Genomic DNA, 22,405 nt, shown 5'->3' with positions numbered 1-22,405 from the left:
TATTCAGTACTGGAATAGAGTAGTTAAAAAATGGTACTCATATTAAAAACATTGATGTTTTCTATAATGCAATTCCGCAATAACTGAAGCACACGGATTTGTTTCAAAAAGCGTTACTGTGACGAAGCTTTTCAGGGTACTTCTTTAATCAAAAATCTGCTGACTCTTTACTTCCCCTTGGAGTATATTCCCCACGCCAGTTTCTCATGAAACCACTTTATCAACAGAAACAAGGGGAGACAGACAAAACATGTATTTTGATATTAAAGGTTCCTTGTTTGCAGTCTTAGGTAAACAGCGCATCTTTGTAGACAAACTTAAGTTCCTTAGGTTTAAGATAATGTTTCTCCCATTTCGGAAACATATCTTCTTGCAGTTTTTATGAAACTAAGAACTTCACCTGTGATTGTGAGAATTCGGAGATCTTAGAGTTTGTGAATCTCGTTCCAGCTAGTGGTCTTCTGTCGTCACTGCATTTTCATGGAATTCGTGAGCTTATTTGCATTAATCATCTCAATGCAGACGTTTTGCCATAAGAATTACAATCATTAGTATAAGATTCACTTGTTATGTTTCATTTTTATTCTCTGAGTCCCAAGTCCCTACAAAAAAATATGTAAGGATAACCAGGAAATCTGAGACTTTTTTTTACCCTGTGTTTGTTCTTTCAGAAACTGTACGCATGTGAGAACTATATTGTTATTTTTATTACCAATTTCACTTATATGTTAAGCGAAGGTGGAGAGGTGACGGAAGGAAGGAAAGGGAGGGGACCACTGGTGTCAGCTGTAATGGGGCATTACGCGGAATCAGCAGCGACGAGTGAAAATGTGCACCGAACCAGGATTCGAACGCGGAATCTCCTGCGTACAAGGCAGGTGCGGTAGCCACTGCGCCATCGGTGACACAGTGTTTCCGTTTCCTCCGTATTCGCCCTCTGAGATTTCCACAGGAGGTCGGACGTATTTGTGCATCCACCCTGAAGGTCGATCCATTACCCAGCTAGGCCTGTGTCCCGGATGTCGCAGTATTACCACACCTGCCCAGTAAGCAGGAGATCCCAGAGTCGAATGTAGATTCGGTATACATTTTCACTCGTCTCCGCTGATCCCTCGTAATGGCTCATCGCAACTAATACCAGTGATCCCCTTCCTTTCTTCACTCTCCACCTTCAATTTACATGTAATGTATAACAGCTGCGGATTCTGAACAGAACGAGTAAACTGTGAAATGGTCCTCCCTGGCAGATATACGACCATTAAGGGGTAGCATATGTCATGTTCATCTATTATGTTTCAACGATCACCGTTCTCTGGCTTCTCGTGTACTTTTTTCCTTTTTTTGATATTTCATTCAGCTAGTGGCGAGTGGAACTGTACACGCCGAAGATTTCATGCCGCAGTACAGTTTCAATTGTTTAGAACCCACAAACTATAGTGGACCATTGATGTTAAATGGAGAAATTTCATGATTTCCGAAACGATATTAACTAACTTTAAAATACGAATGTACACTACTGGCCATTAAAATTGCTACACCAAGAAGAAATGCAGATGATAAACGGGTATTCATTGGACAAACATATTACACTAGAATTGACATGTGATTACATTTTCACGCAATTTTGGTGCATAGGTCCTGAGAAATCAGTACCCATAACAACCACCTCTGGCCGTAATAACGGTCTTGATACGCCTGGGCATTGAGTCAAACAGAGCTTGGATGGCGTGTACAGGTACAGCTGCCCATGCAGCTTCAACGCCATACCACAGTTCATTAAGAGTAGTGACTGGCGTATTGTGACGAGCCAGTTGCTCGGCCACCATTGACCAGACGTTTTCAATTGCTGAGAGATCTGGAGAATGTGCTGGCCAGGGCAGCAGTCGAACTTTTTCTGCATCCAGAAAGGCCCGTACAGGACCTGAAACATGCGGTCGTGCATTATCCTGCTGAAATGTAAGGTTTCGCAGGGATCGAATCAAGGGTAGAGCCACGGGTCGTAACACATCTGAAATGTAACGTCCACTGTTCAGAGTGCCGTCAATGCAAACAAGAGGTGACCGAGACATGTAACCAATGGCACCCTATACCATCACGCCGGGTGATACGCCAGTATGGTGATGACAAATACACGCTTCCAATGTGCGTTTACCGCGATGTCGCCAAATACGGATGCGACCATCATGATGCCGTAAACAGAACCTGGATTCATCCGAAAAAATGACGTTTTGCGATTCGTGCACCCAGGTTCGTCGTAGAGTACACCATTGCAGGCGCCCCTGTCTGTGATGCAGCGTCAAGGGTAACCGCAGCCATTGTCTCCGAGCTGATAGTCCATGCTGCTGCAAACGTCGTCGAACTGTTCGTGCAGATGGTTGTTTTGCAAACGTCCCCACCTGTTCACTCAGGGATCGAGACGTGGCTGCACGATCCGTTACAGCCATGCGGATAAGATGCCTGTCATCTCGACTGCTAGTGATACGAGACCGTTGCGATCCAGCACGACGTTCCGTGTTACCCTCCTGAACCCACCGATTCCATATTCTACTAACAGTCATTGGATCTCGACCAACGCGAGCAGCAATGTCGCGATACGATAAATCGCAATCGCGATAGGCTACAATCCGACCTTTATCAAAGTCGGAAACGTGACGGTACGCTTTTCTCCTCCCTACACGAGGCATCACAACAACGTTTCACCAGGCAACGCCGGTCAACTGCTGTTTGTGTATGAGAAATCGGTTGGAAACTTTCCTCATGTCAGCACGTTGTAGGTGTCGCCACCGGGGCTGCTCTAAAAAGCTAATCATTTGCATATCACAGCATCTTCTTCCTGTCGGTTAAATTTCGCGTCTGTAGCGCGTCATCTTCGTGGTGTAGCAATTTCAATGACCAGTAGTGTATAAGTGGCGATCAAAAAGTTGGTTTGAGGGCGGTGTTGCTGCGTACATGCAACGTAACGACACGCTGATGTGGATACATAAGGAGCGACATGTAGGCTAGGGCTTAGTGTGGGCGACGTAATTAACAAATGTATCCAAAAAGGACTAAACCAATAGACATCCTTCGGAGAACGAAGAATGTGTATGGGGCAGGATGTTATCTAAAAGCACCGTTGTGGAAATCGTGCAAGTTCGCGATTCGACACAAGATGTCGGTCGATTTGGGAAGCCAACCTCATCCATTACGTGCCAACTCAAGTGGGAGAAACTCGTGCACCCCTCCTACAGTCCTGAACGCGCCCCATGCGATTATCACGCCTTTGGCCCCTCGAATAACGCCTTGAAGGGTCGGCGATTCCTGTCGGACGTGGATATGCAGCAGGCAATTACGGACTTCTTCACGCAGCAGCACGCAGGATTTTACCAAACTGGTATCTTCCATCTTGTGAGTGGATGGGATGATTGTCTCAATGCTCGCAGTGATTTTGTCTGATTGGCATATAGATTCTTGACTTTACGGACTTCGAACAAAAACTTTTTGATCGCCCCTTATAACTGACCTGAATATTAAAATGTAAAGTGATTTAAACAGACGAAAACTACTGACCCTGCAGAATGTGTATTATCATTGGAGAATAGGGCTACGAAAACTATTTACGGATTAACCGATCTCATATGAATATCTCATTTCACTTTACTTCAATGTTCACTTAAACTTCCCGCTACGTGTGCCCACGTTATTCTGTCTCATACCTGTAGGCAATAACTGTTACAGTACTGAATCAGGTACAGATATCTGTCAGTAAATAATGAAATAGTACTGAACTAAATAAGGAAATCCGCTAGCAAACTAATTGTTTCATCACTAAATATCGTGTACCAAGGGCGCACGTAACTGTAACTGTCATTTATTTTCCAGTGAGCGACGCCAATGGAAGATACAGCTCCGGAATATTCTGGGGCAACGAGTATTGGACTGGTTCCAAAGCCCAGTGTGATCAGCTGAACCTGAACATCACCGGGGAGCTGCCATTTGCACTAGGATTCTCGTCTGTGAGCCTAAATCTCTCTCTGATTGGGCTGCCCGGTCACCACGTAAGTACCAAAACACGCAATAGTCAGCTCCATCGAAATACAAACACGAAAACGGACGGACATTCCTGAAGTACAGTTTTCATTGCGTTATAAAACTAAAGTGACGAATTTCGGTACAATATTTGACGTCTCACCAAACACAGACACACTCTATCAAAGATTTTTCAGAATACAGAAAAAGTTTTTGATTAATGGTAATGAACAGAAGTTTTGTATTTTTCTGTGCGCTCAATAGATTAAGCTTTTTAAGCTACCTCGGTAAAGAACCAGTTTACTGTCTAATGACATTCGAGAGCACTCCTCTTATCGAGGAGTATAATGATACAGTGTTTGTTAGGTTCTCTGGGAAACTTTCCATAAGAATAGGGAGAAATGCGCCAGATATAAAAACAGAAAGTGGTGGTACAATAGCTACACAAACACCGGATATTAGGCAGAGACTGCTTAAAACATTCAATGTGTTGGATATCATTGTTTTTTGCTAAGGTTATGGCTGTACAGGCTGGAATCCGCCAGCATCGGAGCTGCGTAAAGCGTTCTCATTATTTAATTCAATGTCGTATCTAGATTTAGAGAACGCTTTTGATGATGTTTGTTGAAAGTCTGAAAGCAGCAGAAATAAAATACAGGTTATACGGAAGTTGTACAGAAATCAGCCTGCAGTCCTAAGAGTCGAGGGACTTGAAAGGGAATCAGTAGTTTAGAGTGAAGTGAATCAGGGTTGTAACCAATCACCGATGTTATTTAATCAGCACTTTGAGCAAAATGTGATGGAAGCCAAGGAGAAATTTAGGAAAAGAATGAAAGTTTAAGGAGAAGAAATTAAAACTTTGAGATTTGCCAATGACACTGCAATTCTGTGGGACTACAAAGGACTTGAAAAAGCAGCTTAACGGAGTGGATAGTGCCTTGAACAAAAATTATAAGATGAACATCAACAAAAATGAGACAAGGATAATGGAATCTTGTCAAAATTGTTCATACGATACTGAGGGAATTAGATTAGGAAATGAGACACTAAGAAAGTCAGTGGATTTTGCTATATAGGCAGCAAAATAACTGACGATTGTCGCTCTAAAGAGAATGTTCAGTGAGGTGATAAAGGTCATGGGTCACCTCATAGTATAATGTCACGTCTCCATAGTGCAGCTGCTCGACGTGACATGCACTCAACAAATCATTGGAAGTCCCTTGTAGAAATACTGAGCCATGCTGCCCTTGTACCCGTCCATAATTGTGGAAGTGTTGCCGGTGCAGAATTTTGTGTACGAATTGACCTGTCGGTTATGTCCCATAACTGTTCTACAGGATTCATGTCGGGCGATCTGGTTGGCGAAATCACTCGCATGAACTGTCCAGAACAATTGTGGCCTGGTGACATTGAGCAGTGTCATCCATCAAAATGGCATCGTTGTATGGGAACTGAAGTCCAAGAATGGATGCAGATAGTCTCCAAGTAGCCGGAGTAGCAGTTGGACCAGAGCACCCAGTCCATTCCATGTAAACACAGCCCACACCATTAAGGAGCCACCACCAGCTTGCACAGTGCCTTGTTGACAACTTGAGTCCATGGCTTCGTGGGGTCTGAGCCATACTCGAACTCTACCATCAGTTGTTACTAACTGAAAGCGGGACTCATCTGACCAGGTCACGCTTTTCCAGCTGTCTTAAGAGTCCAACCGACATGGTCACGAGCCCAGGAGAGGCGCTGCAGGCGATGACATGCTGTCAGCAAAGGCTCTCGCGTCGGTCGTCTGCGGCCACAGCCCATTAACGCCAAATTTCGCCACACTGTCCCAACTAATACGTTCTTCATACGTGCCACATTGATTTCTGCCGTTATTTCACGCCATGCTGCATGTCTGTTAGCACTGACAACTCTATGCAAACGCCGCTGGCCTCGGTCGTTAAGCAAAGGCCGTCGACCACTCCGTTGTCTGTGGTGAAACGTAGTGCATGAAATATGGTATTCTCTGCACACTCTTGGCACTGTGGATCTCGGAATATTGAATTCCATAAGGAGTTCCGAAATGGAATCGTCTGGCTCGAATTACCGTTCCGCGTTTAAAGTCTGTTAATTCCCGTCGTACGGCCATAATTGCGTCGGAAACCTTTTCAAATGAAACACCTGAGTACAAATGACAGCTCCGTTAATGCACTGCCCTTTTGTACTATGTGCACACGATACTACTGTCATATGTGCATATCGCTCTCCCATGACTTGTCAGCTCAGTATAACATATGGATGGGGAAGTACTAAATCAAACTGGGGAAATAAGAAATTTATAGAGCAACTTGACTAAAAAAAGGGATCAATTGTTAGGACACATCTTGAGGCATCAATGAATCGTTACTGTAGTAATGCATTGAAGTGTATGGGGATAAAAACTGAAGAGGGTGACCAAGGTTAGGCTTCAGTAAGCGGGATGAAACGGATATAGGTTGCAGTAGCTATTCAGAGACGAAGAGGCTTTTACATGATAGACTAGCGTGGAGAGCTACACCAAATTAGTTTTCTGAGTGCAGACCACAACAGCAACATTGAAATATGTAGCTGAAACTTGGATAATTTGGCTAATTCGTTCATAGCTTCATGTAGTCACCAGATTTATTTGGTTATGCGATTCTTCACAAAATAATATTTTTTAGGATACATCACTCTTATTTCGATGTTATTAATTTAATATGCTTGCAGATGAGGTATGAGACTCATCAACAATATTCTGTTGCTTCCGTTCACGACATACATTCTTGTCTTCTGTTTACTGTTAATAAACTCCTAAAACTGCAATCATGAGGCCGGTATATTTGTCGACATTATAGATATGCTGGATAGTGAAATTTTGTAGAATAAAAACACTTGTTGCTATTTAGTGAATATTTCTAACAATTATAATTTATTTACAGCCACAGCAGGTGCTCATTGGTGTCTGTCTGCCATACAGTTGCAAAAGCGAGGATATTTATAGTGTAATGGAATTCTCTATCAGAGAAAACGATGCTGACGGGACAGAAAGAAGTATACTAGTAACCAAAGTGAAATCTCCTCACAACTTGTACAACATGCTAGAAGACTCAACTTTCTGGGTTCTTTTGTAAGTACAACAGTATTATCAGTTGTGCCAATGGTAGATATGATAATAACCATTTAATTCCAGAGTAGAAGAATAATACGGGGGCTGGACAAAAATATGAAGACATCGCGAGAAATTCATGCCTGAACATAAATGCAGATGCTAGCCAAACCTGCAGGTTTCGCTGTTGTATTTCACCACGAACAGCACCTCAATACGTTGCCATTGTCAGCCGTGATCAGAACAGTGTTCTGTGTAGTTTTGAGTGCATTCTGGTGGAGCTAAATGAATTCGAAAGTGGGTAAATTGTTGGTGCTTGTGTAGTGGGTGCTTCCGTAAACAAGGGAGCCGAAGTTTTTGGTGTTAAAGAGACACCGTATCGGAGATATATACCCCACACAGGGAAAGCGAAAAAGCATCACCCGCTAAGTCACAACGCGGACGAAAGTGTGTGTTCAGTGAAAGGCGGTCATTGAATAGAATTGTAACTACGGGTAAAAATAAGAGGAATACAGCAGCAAAAGTCACTACAGACTTTCTCAGCACCAAAACAACACGTAAGGAGCTCAACGAACAAGGACTTAGAGGGTAAGTTGTAATTCCAAAATCACTCATCAGTGATGCAAATACCCGTAACAGAAAAATGTGGTGCCGAAGCCATAAAACCTGGGCTATGGAGCAGTGGGAGAACGTCATTTCGTCGACTGAGTCTTGTTGCACACTGTTTCCAACTTCTGGCCGAGTTTACGTCCCTAGAGTGAAACATGGCGGGGGCTACATGATGATTTGGGCAGCCTTTTCGTGGTATTCCATGGGCCGCACGGTTACTCTGCCAGGTCACATTCCTGCCAAGGATTATGTGACCATTTTGGTTGATCAGGCCCATCTTATGGTAAAATGTTTGTTCCCCAGTGGGTATGCCGAGTTCCAAGACGACAGAACACATGTTCACACAGCTCTCTCCGTCTCTGACTGGTTTTGTGGGCACGAGGATGAATTTTTGTATCTCCCTTAGCCATCAGAGTCACCAGATCACAATTTTATTCAGCCTTTGAGGTCTACGTCCGAGAGAAGGGTGCCTGATCGCTGTCCACCTCCACTATCGTTATCTGAACTTGGGAGACAAAATTGTATAGGCCTAAGATTCCCTTGAAAACCATACAGAACTCGTGTTTATCCCTTCGAGACGACTGGAAGCTGTTCTGGATGCAAACGGTTTTCCTACACCGTATTAGGTATAACAATGTGTTCTGTTTGTAGTGTTTCTATATTTTTGTCCATCCTCTGTAGATAGCAAGTTGATCCGAACAGCAGGTGGCTGGTAAATCAGATTTGTTCTCAATATGCAGACCTCCTTAAATTTACTGTGTAAAGGAATTTACATAACGAGAGATAGCGGAATAGAAACTCCAGAAACTATACATTATCTCCACAGTTTTATGTTGAGAACTATAACACTGCTCTTAATATTTACAAATCTCAAGCTTAGATACACAGGACACTCTAAAAGAGAGAACCTGTCTTTGTTCATTTGCACGTAAGCTTAATTATTGAAAAACTAGCCAGCTGTCAGCTTCAGTGCAAACGGTGCTACCAGAGGATAAATTTATATGTAGATTCCCGTTGTGAAATAATCCTGTTCACCAATTCAGTTAAAGAAAGAGGAAGGCTATACCGTCATAACGTATTAAGACGAAATAAAATACAGAAATTAGCCTTCGCTTTAGAAAGGCGAGCAACTTGAAGATGGCCCTTGGTAACCGAGATCGCTCTCACGCAGAACACTGTGGTGGAAGCTTGCCGCTTCGTATCCTAGTACAAAGATAAATTTCCATCACCAACAAATGGGCGTCAAATCAAGAAAGGAGTGCCGCGCACAGTTCCTGGTCAAACAGTCTGTACGTAAGTACACTCCTGGAAATTGAAATAAGAACACCGTGAATTCATTGTCCCAGGAAGGGGAAACTTTATTGACACATTCCTGGGGTCAGATACATCACATGATCACACTGACAGAACCACAGGCACATAGACACAGGCAACAGAGCATGCACAATGTCGGCACTAGTACAGTGTATATCCACCTTTCGCAGCAATGCAGGCTGCTATTCTCCCATGGAGACGATCGTAGAGATGCTGGATGTAGTCCTGTGGAACGGCTTGCCATGCCATTTCCACCTGGCGCCCCAGTTGGACCAGCGTTCGTGCTGGACGTGCAGACCGCGTGAGACGACGCTTCATCCAGTCCCAAACATGCTCAATGGGGGACAGATCCGGAGATCTTGCTGGCCAGGGTAGTTGACTTACACCTTCTAGAGCACGTTGGGTGGCATGGGATACATGCGGACGTGCATTGTCCTGTTGGAACAGCAAGTTCCCTTGCCGGTCTAGGAATGGTAGAACGATGGGTTCGATGACAGTTTGGATGTACCGTGCACTATTCAGTGTCCCCTCGACGATCACCAGTGGTGTACGGCCAGTGTAGGAGATCGCTCCCCACACCATGATGCCGGGTGTTGGCCCTGTGTGCCTCGGTCGTATGCAGTCCTGATTGTGGCGCTCACCTGCACGGCGCCAAACACGCATACGACCATCATTGGCACCAAGGCAGAAGCGACTCTCATCGCTGAAGACGACACGTCTCCATTCGTCCCTCCATTCACGCCTGTCGCGACACCACTGGAGGCGGGCTGCACGATGTTGGGGCGTGAGCGGAAGACGGCCTAACGGTGTGCGGGACCGTAGCCCAGCTTCATGGAGACGGTTGCGAATGGTCCTCGCCGATACCCCAGGAGCAACAGTGTCCCTAATTTGCTGGGAAGTGGCGGTGTGGTCCCCTACGGCACTGCGTAGGATCCTACGGTCTTGGCGTGCATCCGTGCGTCGCTGCGGTTCGGTCCCAGGTCGACGGGCACGTGCACCTTCCGCCGACCACTGGCGACAACATCGATGTACTGTGGAGACCTCACGCCCCACGTGTTGAGCAATTCGGCGGTACGTCCACCCGGCCTCCCGCATGCCCACTATACGCCCTCGCTCAAAGTCCGTCAACTGCACATACGGTTCACGTCCACGCTGTCGCGGCATGCTACCAGTGTTAAAGACTGCGATGGAGCTCCGTATGCCACGGCAAACTGGCTGACACTGACGGCGGCGGTGCACAAATGCTGCGCAGCTAGCGCCATTCGACGGCCTACACCGCGGTTCCTGGTGTGTCCGCTGTGCCGTGCGCGTGATCATTGCTTGTACAGCCCTCTCACAGTGTCCGGAGCAAGTATGGTGGGTCTGACACACCGGTGTCAATGTGTTCTTTTTTCCATTTCCAGGAGTGTATGTCCGTTATGTCGTGTAGTGTGAGGGCGTGGGGCACTGTCAATATCGCTCGGTCTGTCTGATAGGAATATCAAGCACAGCGGCCTTTTCGTTCTCTTGAGAGAGAAATAGGTACTTCCAGCCTTTCATTTCGTGTAACACCCACAACTACGCAAAATTTTCATCTACTCGATATACAGGGTGTTTACGTAAGAGCGTGCAAAAATTGAACAGGACATAGAGGATGCTCCACTGAACAATCAGAGGTAGGAAACCTGGGGCCGGAAAGGCAACTGAAGGGGATATGGAAGTAAACTTGTCTACCGCCTTGTCCAGCATTACGTTATTTACAACTAATTTGTGTACAAGCTTACACGTACTGTACTATTTACTTACATGTACATTCTTTACCTCCTGCAAGGAAACAAGGAGGACGAGCCTGATTACCAGGAAATCATGATGCAGGTTATTTTACTTTACTTGTCCATAAGGTGGCACTGTTGTACCGTATTTACACTGACCCATGAGAGAACGTGCTATGAATCAACGACAGACCCATGCATTACTCAGTGCTTTTCAGAGACATACTGTACAATACGATGGAGCAGTATCGGTACAGTTTCGCAGAACTCACTGACATGCACCTTGTGTATGGGGAAGTACGTTGCAATGCTCTCGCTGTTGAAAGACTATAAAAGGAAAGATTTCCCAACAGGCATCATCCGGCTTTGTAGGCGACAAGCTCATTGGGCCATATCTTCTACCTGGCCATCTGAATGGTCACCTGTACTAGGGATTCGTGCAAAGAGTTCTGCCTGAGTTGTTGGAGAACGTATTCTTTGCTGTGCGTGGGTGGATGTGGATACAACATGACGATGCACAGGCTCGCTCCAGTGTGGATGTCCGCAACTATCTCAATGCTGTATTTCCTGGTCGCTATATTGTAAGGGGAAGTCCTATTCCATGGCCTGCGAGCTCACCTGACCTGAATCCCCTTGACTATTTCCTACGGCGATATCTAAAGTCGCTTGTGTATGAGACCCCAGTGGATACGGAGGTGGAATTAGTTGCAAGAATTGTAGCCGCCTGTGATGTGACTCGAAACACACCAGGGATATTTGTCAGGGTGCGTCAGAATCTTGTTCGCCCTTGTCATGCTTGCATTGAAGTTGATGGCCTTTAGTTTTAGCACATTTTGTAAGATAATGTACAAATGGTACGTTCATTGTGTCAGTGATGTTATTTGCAAATAATTGTGACTAATGTAAATAAAAAAGTACACGGTAATGTGATTTTATTCCTATTGTATCCTTAAGTTGGCTTCTCCAACCCCAGGTTCCCTACTTCAAATTGTTCACTGGCGCGTCCTCTATGTCCTATTCAATTTTTGTTCAAATGGTTCACATGGCTCTGAGCACTATGGGACTCAACTGCTGTGGTCATCAGTCCCCTAGAACTTAGAACTAATTAAACCTAACTAACCTAAGGACATCACACACATCCATGCCCGAGGCAGGATTCGAACCTGCGACCGTACCAGCAGCGCGGCTCCGAACTGGAGCGCCTGGAACCGCACGACCACCGCGGCCGGCCCAATTTTTGTACGCTATTACGGAAACACTCTGTAGATTCACTCTTCAGACACTGTACTGAGATTGAAAAGCAACTCAGTTTCTTATTGTTGTCCATACTGATACGCAGATCCCTATTCGTTATTACTTTAATACACAGTGTTGGGTTTTGTTAGCCGGCCGCGGTGGTCTAGCGGTTCTGGCGCTGCAGTCCGGAACCGCGGGACTGCTACGGGCATGGGTGTGTGCGATGTCCTTAGGTTAGTTAGGTTTAAGTAGTTCTAAGTTCTAGGGGACTTATGACCTAAGATGTTGAGTCCCATAGTGCTCAGAGCCGCCCCCCCCCCCCCCCCCCTTATTGAGTTTTGTTATTTATAGAACAAAGCACATAATATGTATAGTCATTCACGTGGTTTAGTTTAGGACGTTCTTCTGTTTTATGCTGTTGATCACGTTGTTTGTTAACCTTTGTTCGGAAAGACTGCTTATAACTCACAGGCATTTTCTAAACCTTAGAAAAACCAGCAAAAGTCGTCTACAAAATATCGCGAATCGAACGACAACCCTGGTAAGACGTGGCCGCAAGAGACTCGATAATTTCTCAGAAGTGTGTTCTTCAGAGCATGTGTGTGTGTGTGTGTGTGTGTGTGTGTGTGTGTGTGTGTGTGTGTGTGTGTATGTGTGTCAGAGAGAGAAAGTTGCTGCGGACAAGAAGAGAGAGAGAATATATGTGGGGCACATGTGTCTCACAATGTCATTTATTTTTCTTAGTGTACATACAAGCTACTTAGTTGCATTCTGCTTATTTTCAGTTCAGTATCATCTGTGATGGTGATATTTCTGGCAATAGGGACAGGATATGACTACTACTGGAGTAACACGAAGCAAAAGAGTCAGCTACCGGTGGTGAAAAATGATTACAAATATGAAATTACGACAATTTCAAACGGTAAAACACCGAATGGGAAGCTTCCAGATAAAAGGAAAAGTTGTCAACCGAATGTGAATAACAATGGTAATCTTAAATTCTTACATTTATTTTAAATATATTTTGAAGGAAGTACACCATTGTGCAAAGTTAAAAAAAACAGCATGTGTTGATGTTTCAGATATATGCCGCTGTAACAGGAACGTAAGTCCTGCGGCTGAGGGAGCAGACATTCCGGTAACTGAAACAAAACCGCGACAGCGATTAGGTATGTAAGGGCACTTTGTGTTTGTGTGTGTACAAGTGTCTACAAATTACATAGTATCATTAACACGACGACATACTAAGTTTCCACCGTAATGAAGCAAATACATCATGCAAGGTTGCATTTCACTTTCAAGTTTCAATAAATTTGCATGTTTTCGTGTATTTGCTAACGTCCTTGCCGTAGTGGTAACACCGGCTCTCGTCGTCTGCCGAGTGCTGTTGGCAAGCGAGGTGATGCCAACAGAGAAGCTGCTTGATTGAAAAGTAGCGACACCGTCATGAAAACTGACATACGGCCCGGAGAGCGGTGTGCTGATCACATGCCCCTCCGTATCCGCATCCGGTGACGCCTTAGAGCTGAGGCTAACGCGGCGGTCGGTCGGTGCCGTTGGGCCTTCAAGATCTGTTCGGACGGCGTTTGTTTTTGTTTTTGTGTAATTGTTTTCCTGTAGAGTAGTAAACATATTTCCCAAAATAAATCATTTTCGTGAATAACAGAAATGTCGGTTTACTCTGATTCGTCAAATCCCTTGTCACATTAACGTCATTCAAATGCTAGCACGGTCGACTGAGACGGCACTGAGAGGATCACTCGGAATTTTCTGTGGCTTCCTGGTTTAGTGTTGAATATTTCAGTTCCAATAAGTCGTGCTAGTTACGACTTGCTCAGCCTACTGGGTAGGACGCAATTTCTCCGCTAGTTTTCTATCTACCTCAGTTGTAAATGCATGACTAAAACGAAATTAGTGTTCGAAACATTTGCAGCAGGTGTTTGGCGACTTTCTTAGCAATAACTCGCCATTGTAATGGTTTGATGTAAGAGCTGAAAGTCGGTCGAGATGTCAGATAACGGCCACTACTGGGAAAAACAAGATTCATATCCCCACTCAGCCTATCAACAAATTAAATACACTCTCGAGATTGGATCGGTAGCGGTTTTTTATCTCGAGCATGAATCTTCGGATTTGAGAGATCTGTACTCAGTGGATACCGTTCCTTCTAGGCAAACAGCTTATTGAATTCTGCAAACAAATGCCACAAAACATCTGTTCTGAGCAACCCAAACCAGTGCACTGCCCAGATGCAGCGCTACATTAGGGAAGAAAAGATATGATCTTCAAAAGAATTACGATTAAAATAATTTCAAAATTTCGGAATGATCCTGATAAGACAGGGTTATGAGGTGAAGTGGACGTTCTAATCCCAGGTCAGGATTTTGGGCAGGTCAATCCATTTCAGGAATGTTAATATCCACAAATCATCGCCTCACAGAAGCTCTTTATGACTTCCGAGCAATAACAGAACCACACCCTAACCACGAAAAACACCCCATACCGTAACGCCTCCGTACTTCACTACTGTTGGCACTACCCATGACGGCTGACAACTTTCTCCCGCCATTTGCCAAACCCAAACCCTCTCATTGATTGGCACAGGGTATCACTCCAAACCACTCGTTTCCAGTCATCCCCTGTCCAGTGGCGTTGTTCTTCGCACCAACTGACGTGTCACTTAGCACTGACTATAGACACATGCGGCTTACAAGCAGCTGCTCGACATTGTACCCTAGCCTTTTTAACTCCCTGTGTGCGGTCATTGTGCTGGCTGGACTGCTGGGTCCACTTGGGTACTTGCGAGTGGTTCCTTTCACTGATTTCATGGGATTTTTTATAACAACGCTCCACAATGCTCGACGGTTTCTGTCCGTCTGTGCATGAGGTCTGCCTGGTCTTGGCTTAGCTGTGTTTGTTCCTCTGCATTTCCACTTCACAACTGCATCACCAACAGTTGACTTGGGCAGCTTCAGATGGGTTGAAGTTTTCCTGATGTATTTGTTACTTGGGTGACATCCAATGACTAATTGATGTTCGAAGTCACTGAGCTGTTCCGAGAGACAATTGTACTGTTACTGCTTCTCTGCTGACAACACAAAACACTCCGCCTTCTTTTATACTGGCAGGTCTGACTCTCATGACGTATAGTGGTCAGTTCCACATTTACAAATTAATAATATAAGTGTAGACCGGATGTGGCCTGAATTCAAAGAAATAGTATTGGTAGCAATTGAGAGATGTATACCAAATAAATTAACAAACGACGGAGCTGTTCCTCCTTGGTACACAAAACTGGTCAGAACACTGTTGCAGAAACAACGAAACAAACATGCTACAATTAAACAGACGCAAAATCCCCAAGATTGGCGATCTTTTACAGAAGTTCGAAATTTAGAGCGGACTTCAATGCGAGATGCTTATAGCAGTTTCCACAACGAAACTTTATCTCGAAACCTGGCAGAAAATCCAAGGAGATTCTGGTCGTATGTGAAATATGCCAGCGGCAAGACACAGTCAATGCCTTCCTGCGCAATAGCACTGTCTATCGAAGACAGTGCTTCCAAAGCAGTTACTAAACACCGCCTTCCGAAATGCCTTTACAAAAGAAGACGAAGTAAATATTCCAGAATTCGAATCAAGAACAGCTGCCAACTGAGTAACGTAAAATTATATATCCTCGGAATAATGAAGCAAGTTAAATCACTTCAAAAAAGAAGTCTTCTGGTCCAGACTGTATATCAATTACGCTCCTTTCAGTGTATGCTGATGCACTAGCTCCATGCTTAACAATCATATACAACCATTCGCTCGACGAAAGATCCGTACCCAAAGAGTGCAAAGTTGCACAGGTCATACCAATATTCAAGAAAGGAAATAGGAGTAATCCACTTAATTACAGGCCCATATGATGCAGCAGGATTCTGGAACATAGGCAACATCGGTTTAGAAAACATCGTTCTTGTGAAACACAGCTACCGGTAGCTCTTTTTTCGCATAAAGTGTTCACAAGGGATTTCAGATCGATTCCGTATTTCTGGATTCCCGGAAGGCTTTTGACACTGTACCACACAAGCGGCTTATAGTGAAATTGCGTGCTTATGGAACATCGTCTCAGTTATGTGGCTAGATTTGTGGCATTCTGTCAGAGAGGTCGCAGTTTGTAGTAATTGACGGAATGTTGTCAAGTAAAACAGAAGTGATTTCTGGCGTTCCCCAAGGTAGTGTTATAGGCCCTTTGCTGTTCCTTATCTACATAAACGATTTGGGAGACAATCTGCGGAGGCGTCTGAGGTTGTTTGCAGATGACGCTGTCGTTTATCCACTAATAAAGTCATCAGAATATCAAAAAAAATTGCAAAACGATTTAGAATTACAATCTGAATGGTGCGAAAACTGGCAGTTGACCCTAAATAACGAAAAGTGTGAGGTCATCCACATGAGTGCTAAAAGGAATTCGTTAAACTTCGGTTACACAACAAACCAGTCAAGTCTAAAGGTCGTAAATTCAACGAAATACCTAGGAATTACAATTATGAACAACTTAAATTGTAAGCAACACATAGAAAATGTTGTGGGGAAGGCTAACCAAAGACTGTGTTTTATTGGCAGGACACTTAGAAAATGTAGCTAACAGATCTACTAAGGAGACTGCTTATACTACGCTTGTCCGTCCTCTTTAAAATACTGCTCACGGTGTGAGATCCTTACCAGATAGGACTGACGGAGTACATCGAAAAAGTTCAAAGAAGGGCAGCACATTTTGTGTTATCGTGTAATATGGGAGAGAGTGTCACTGAAATGATACAGGATTTGGGCTGGACATCATTAAAAGAAAGGTGTTTTTCATTGCGACAGAATCTTCTCAAGAAATTCCAATCACCAACTTTCTCCTCCAAATGGGAAAGTATTTTGTTGACACCAACCTACATAGGGAGAAACGATCACCACGATAAAGATAGATATACTTACAATTAGAGTTCAGAAAATACACTGTAGTTGTAAATATGTAGGTATAAAACTATTTAATATATTACCTTCAGAGATACATCATCTCTTATTAAATGTCTTTAAAAATAAAACACACAAGCAGCTGAAGAAAAGACAGTTTACAGGCTTTCATACAGTAAAATGTATGTATAGTTCCTTATTAACAATGTGCAGTTCCATGTTTACCAGACTGTGTAGTTTACCAGTGAAACTTTATATATGAATTTGCTATTTATAGTTTACCTTTACAATCTATGTACTGCTAGTTTTATACAATAAGTAAGCACATTTATCTGACATGTCAGTTCCCACTGTGAAAATTTTTTTAAGTTATCCATCGTGACATCAACTGCATGTGAATGCTTAAATTTCGATGAGTAAATAAATTAATGTGTTTCTGATAATAATTTTAGTTTTTCAAAAGATTTAATTTTTAAAACTGCTTAAAGAAGAATTTTAGTTACAGAAATAATGCAAATTTTCTCTTTAAGGAAAAAAATTCCCATTTATTTTCAATATGGATTGCTGAAGAATGTTTTGATGAGAATGTAAGGAGAAAATATAGTTTACAAGGGGAAGATGGAGGCCAGAAAAAGTATTTCTGGAGATTTTACTTACTTATTTATTTTATCCATCTTTCAGCACCTACATGCAATTGATGTCGTCAGAAGAGTTACAGCTATTTGTACATTATGTTTTACATACCAAAATATTACATAGTAAAAATATAGCAATGTTGTAAACTATTAGCTTACAACAGCCTCTACACCTAGATCCATACATAACAGTAAGCCATAATTTATCAGCATTAACATGCAATCAATGTTGTCAAAAGTATTATAGCTATTTGTACATTATGTTTCATATAACAAAAATATTACATGGAAAAAAAAGATAGTGTTGTACCGTATTAGCTTATAGCTAGCTGCCTCTACATCCATAACTATACATAACAGTAAGCCTTAGTTTATCAATAAATTAGATCATCTTTACAACTATTCTGAAATTCTTCTACACTGTAGAAAGTATTTTTCTTCATCCACACTTTGGTTTTAGTTTTGAAAATATCCATTGAAACCAATTGAGCCTGTACGGGTAAAGTGTTGAACAATTTTATGCCTATGTATTCATAGCTAGATTGGGTTTTCTTAAGCCTGGTTGTGGGTATATCAATCATTTTTGTTTGTCGAGTATTGTGTTGATGAACTGATTTCCTTATAGTGTAGTGGTTTAAGTTTTCTTTTATGTTTAATAGGCAACAATATATGTAAAGAGATGGGACATTGAGAATTTTTAAGTCTCTAAAATAAGGTCTACATGAGGTCTTGTTGTCAGTGATTCCGTACAAACGTCTAATTGCTTTCTTCTGCCAAGTGAAAATTTTTTTGGCTCCTGGAGAGTTACCCCATAAAAGAATGCCATATTGTAGATGGCAATGAAAGAAGGCATAGTATGACTGAAGCAATAAATCTTGTGTGTAGTTTGGCTAGTAGGTAGATAACTCGTGATAGCTTTCAACATACATAATCTGTATGTGTGCCCCAAGTTAATTTTGAGTCAATGTGTATTCCTAGTAGTTTAACAGATGATAACTCCATGTTACTGTTTGATAAACTGAAGATTATCTTGACAGTCTTTTCATGGTTCATAGATAAGTCATTAGCTTTAAACCAGATATTAGATATTTTGAGACACTCTTCACTTTCCTCCTTCAATATGTTTATATCCTTTCCAGAATTAGCTAATGTTGTGTCATCAGCATAGAGGATAGATTTACAGGGTAAGTTGTTCGGAAAGTCATTTACAAACAATATAAATAGTAGAGGGTCAAGCACTGAGCCCTGAGGAACACCTCGTTTTATACTTAAAGTCTGTGACTGTTGATCATTATGCTTTTCTATTTGTTTTCTATTGCTGAGGTATGATTCAATTAGTGAGAGTTCCAAGTGTTTGATTCCATAGCAACACAGTTTATCTAATAATAATTTGTGGTTAACTGAGTCGAAAGCCTTACTCAAGTCAATTAGAATGGCTTCAGCAGATAATTCTGACTCAAATGCGCTTAGTACAAAAGAGATAAGGTCTTCAACTGCTTTGACTGTTGATAAGTTTGACCTGAATCCATACTGAGAATCATTTAATATATTATTGTCTGATAGGTGTTTGCATATTTGCTGCATTATGCAAGGTTCTATTATTTTTGAGGGAATAGGCACAAGTGAAATTGGTCTATAATTATTGATACAGGGCTTGTCACCCTTTTTGTATAATGGTATGACAACTGTTTTTTTGAGACATTCTGGAAAGTGTCCACTCGAGAGCATCCAGTTTATCAGTATGCAAACAGGGTATGTTATGAGATCTACAACTTTTTTAATTATATAGTTTGACAGGCCATACACATCTTCAGATCTAGAGTATCCTAATTTAGAGGTTGCTTTAATTATATCAGTCACTTGTACTTCTCTCCATTTACAAGCTGACACTATGTTTGTAATGTTTTGTTGAAAATTTCTGCCAGATATGGGGTGAGAAATAGGTGTATTTGTTGAATTGGAATTCTGGTTGCTATGGGTTGGAAGGCTAAGATTGGCAGAGTTGACAAAAAAGTGATTGAAATCATCAGCAGTGACGTTAGCAGCATTTGTGTTGTCTTTGTAGTTTATATCCATACCTAGCTCTGCTTTTATTACTTTCCATGCAGCCTTACATTTATTGTGTGATTTTTTAATGAAATCACCATTTGCCTTACACTTGGCTATTTTAATTTCAGATCTATATTTTCTTTTCAGGTTTTTGTAAGTTTCTTTATCTACTGCTTCCTTTTTGACCTTATCGTGACAAGCAATTACCAATAGTCTCAGTTTTTGTAATTGGGATGAAAACCACTTCTGTAAAGTTGAGTGACTAGGTTTCCTAACTTTTTTGTTTTTTTGTTTTTTAACCGGTGGACAGCATGTGTGGAAGATTTCAGAAATGATTTTGAGGAATGTGCTGAAGGCTTCATCAACATTTCTGGAGGAATGTATAACAGTATTCCAATCTATAGACTTAAGTTCTTCTCTATACTTGCTAATATTTGTATCTGTAGATAGTCTGACACACTGAGTTTGTTCCTTGTCTTCTTTTAGTTTTTTAGTAATTAGTTTCACCCATATACCTCTATGGTCTGACAGGTAATCGACATTAAGTAAGCCTAGCTCAAAATCACATTTGTATACATTTGTTATTAGATTGTCAAGACAGGAGGAGTGCCTTGTAGGACTTTCATTAGCACAAAAGAGATTATAGGATCTTAACATGTTTACTAAATTAACATTTCTGGCTGTCATTTTCCTAATGTCTATGTTTAGATCCCCAAAGATTAAAATTTTGTATTTAGTATATTTTTGTATACTGATCGCAAGTTTTTCTAAACGTTCTATAAATTGTTCTACATTACTTTCAGGAGTGATATAAAGACACAGTTATGAGCTGAATACTAGGTATAATAAAAGTAGCTGCTTCAAAAACACCTTTAGTGCATAGGTCACTAACTTCAAGAACAGAAAACTTTAGCTCTAGGTCATTGCTAATATACACTCCTGGAAATGGAAAAAACAACACATTGACACCGGTGTGTCAGACCCACCATACTTGCTCCGGACACTGCGAGAGGGCTGTACAAGCAATGATCACACGCACGGCACAGCGGACACACCAGGAACCGCCGTGTTGGCCGTCGAATGGCGCTAGCTGCGCAGCATTTGTGCACCGCCGCCGTCAGTGTCAGCCAGTTTGCCGTGGCATACGGAGCTCCATCGCAGTCTTTAACACTGGTAGCATGCCGCGACAGCGTGGACGTGAACCGTATGTGCAGTTGACGGACTTTGAGCAAGGGCGTATAGTGGGCATGCGGGAGGCCGGGTAGACGTACCGCCGAATTGCTCAACACGTGGGGCGTGAGGTCTCCACAGTACATCGATGTTGTCGCCAGTGGTCGGCGGAAGGTGCACGTGCCCGTTGACCTGGGACCGGACCGCAGCGACGCACGGATGCACGCCAAGACCGTAGGATCCTACGCAGTGCCGTAGGGGACCGCACCGCCACTTCCCAGCAAATTAGGGACACTGTTGCTCCTGGGGTATCGGCGAGGACCATTCGCAACCGTCTCCATGAAGCTGGGCTACGGTCCCGCACACCGTTAGGCCGTCTTCCGCTCACACCCCAACATCGTGCAGCCCGCCTCCAGTGGTGTCGCGACAGGCGTGAATGGAGGGACGAATGGAGACGTGTCGTCTTCAGCGATGAGAGTCGCTTCTGCCTTGGTGCCAATGATGGTCGTATGCGTGTTTGGCGCCGTGCAGGTGAGTGCCACAATCAGGACTGCATACGACCGAGGCACACAGGGCCAACACCCGGCATCATGGTCTGGGGAGCGATCTCCTACACTGGCCGTACACCACTGGTGATCGTCGAGGGGACACTGAATAGTGCACGGTACATCCAAACCGTCATCGAACCGATCGTTCTACCATTCCTAGACCGGCAAGGGAACTTGCTGTTCCAACAGGGCAATGCACGTCCGCATGTATCCCGTGCCACCCAACGTGCTCTAGAAGGTGTAAGTCAACTACCCTGGCCAGCAAGATCTCCGGATCTGTCCCCCCATTGAGCATGTTTGGGACTGGATGAAGCGTCGTCTCACGCGCTCTGCACGTGCAGCACGAACGCTGGTCCAACTGAGGCGCCAGGTGGAAATGGCATGGCAAGCCGTTCCACAGGACTACATCCAGCATCTCTACGATCGTCTCCATGGGAGAATAGCAGCCTGCATTGCTGCGAAAGGTGGATATACACTGTACTAGTGCCGACATTGTGCATGCTCTGTTGCCTGTGTCTATGTGCCTGTGGTTCTGTCAGTGTGATCATGTGATGTATCTGACCCCAGGAATGTGTCAATAAAGTTTCCCCTTCCTGGGACAATGAATTCACGGTGTTCTTATTTCAATTTCCAGGAGTGTATATGGATGAACCCCCATATGATTCACTGGGTCTGCAGAAGTATGTAGCTAATCTGAAACCTGATGGTACATACAGTTTTATATCCTCTTCCTTTAACCAATGTTCGTTTAAACATAAAATCATTCTTTTGTTACTTTTTAATAGTATACCAAGCTCATCAGCTTTATTTTTCAGAGACCTGACATTTAAGTGCAGAAATAAGATAGAGTTACTGTCACAGGAGGGGAGGAGTACAGTATTATGGGGCAATGGAGAACATTTAATTGTTTTTTCAGCCCTGGAATCTATGTTAGGTGGCGGTTGGACTTCCTTGGGATAAACCATAAAAAATCTTCATTTCTCTTAGGTAATTTTTTGGGTCTGTTTGAAACACAGTTGGAAGTTTGTTTCA

General features: G+C 43.1%; 1 protein-coding gene across 1 annotated transcript in view; it reads left to right on the top strand.

The window, feature by feature from the left end:
* The first annotated feature begins 250 nt into the window (after positions 1-250).
* LOC126470875 (nose resistant to fluoxetine protein 6-like) overlaps positions 251-22,405 on the top strand; it is a 109,021-nt gene continuing 86,866 nt past the window's right edge. The window contains exons 1-5 of the mRNA XM_050098891.1: positions 251-290; positions 3,862-4,037; positions 6,945-7,132; positions 12,807-13,009; positions 13,104-13,190. Of these exons, the coding sequence (XP_049954848.1) occupies positions 251-290; positions 3,862-4,037; positions 6,945-7,132; positions 12,807-13,009; positions 13,104-13,190 (694 nt within the window). The remainder of the gene's footprint in view (positions 291-3,861; positions 4,038-6,944; positions 7,133-12,806; positions 13,010-13,103; positions 13,191-22,405) is intronic.

This window comes from Schistocerca serialis, chromosome 3 (assembly GCF_023864345.2).
Source record: "Schistocerca serialis cubense isolate TAMUIC-IGC-003099 chromosome 3, iqSchSeri2.2, whole genome shotgun sequence".
Classification (NCBI taxonomy): domain Eukaryota; kingdom Metazoa; phylum Arthropoda; class Insecta; order Orthoptera; family Acrididae; genus Schistocerca; species Schistocerca serialis.
This window is presented reverse-complemented; position numbering and strand designations above follow the sequence as displayed.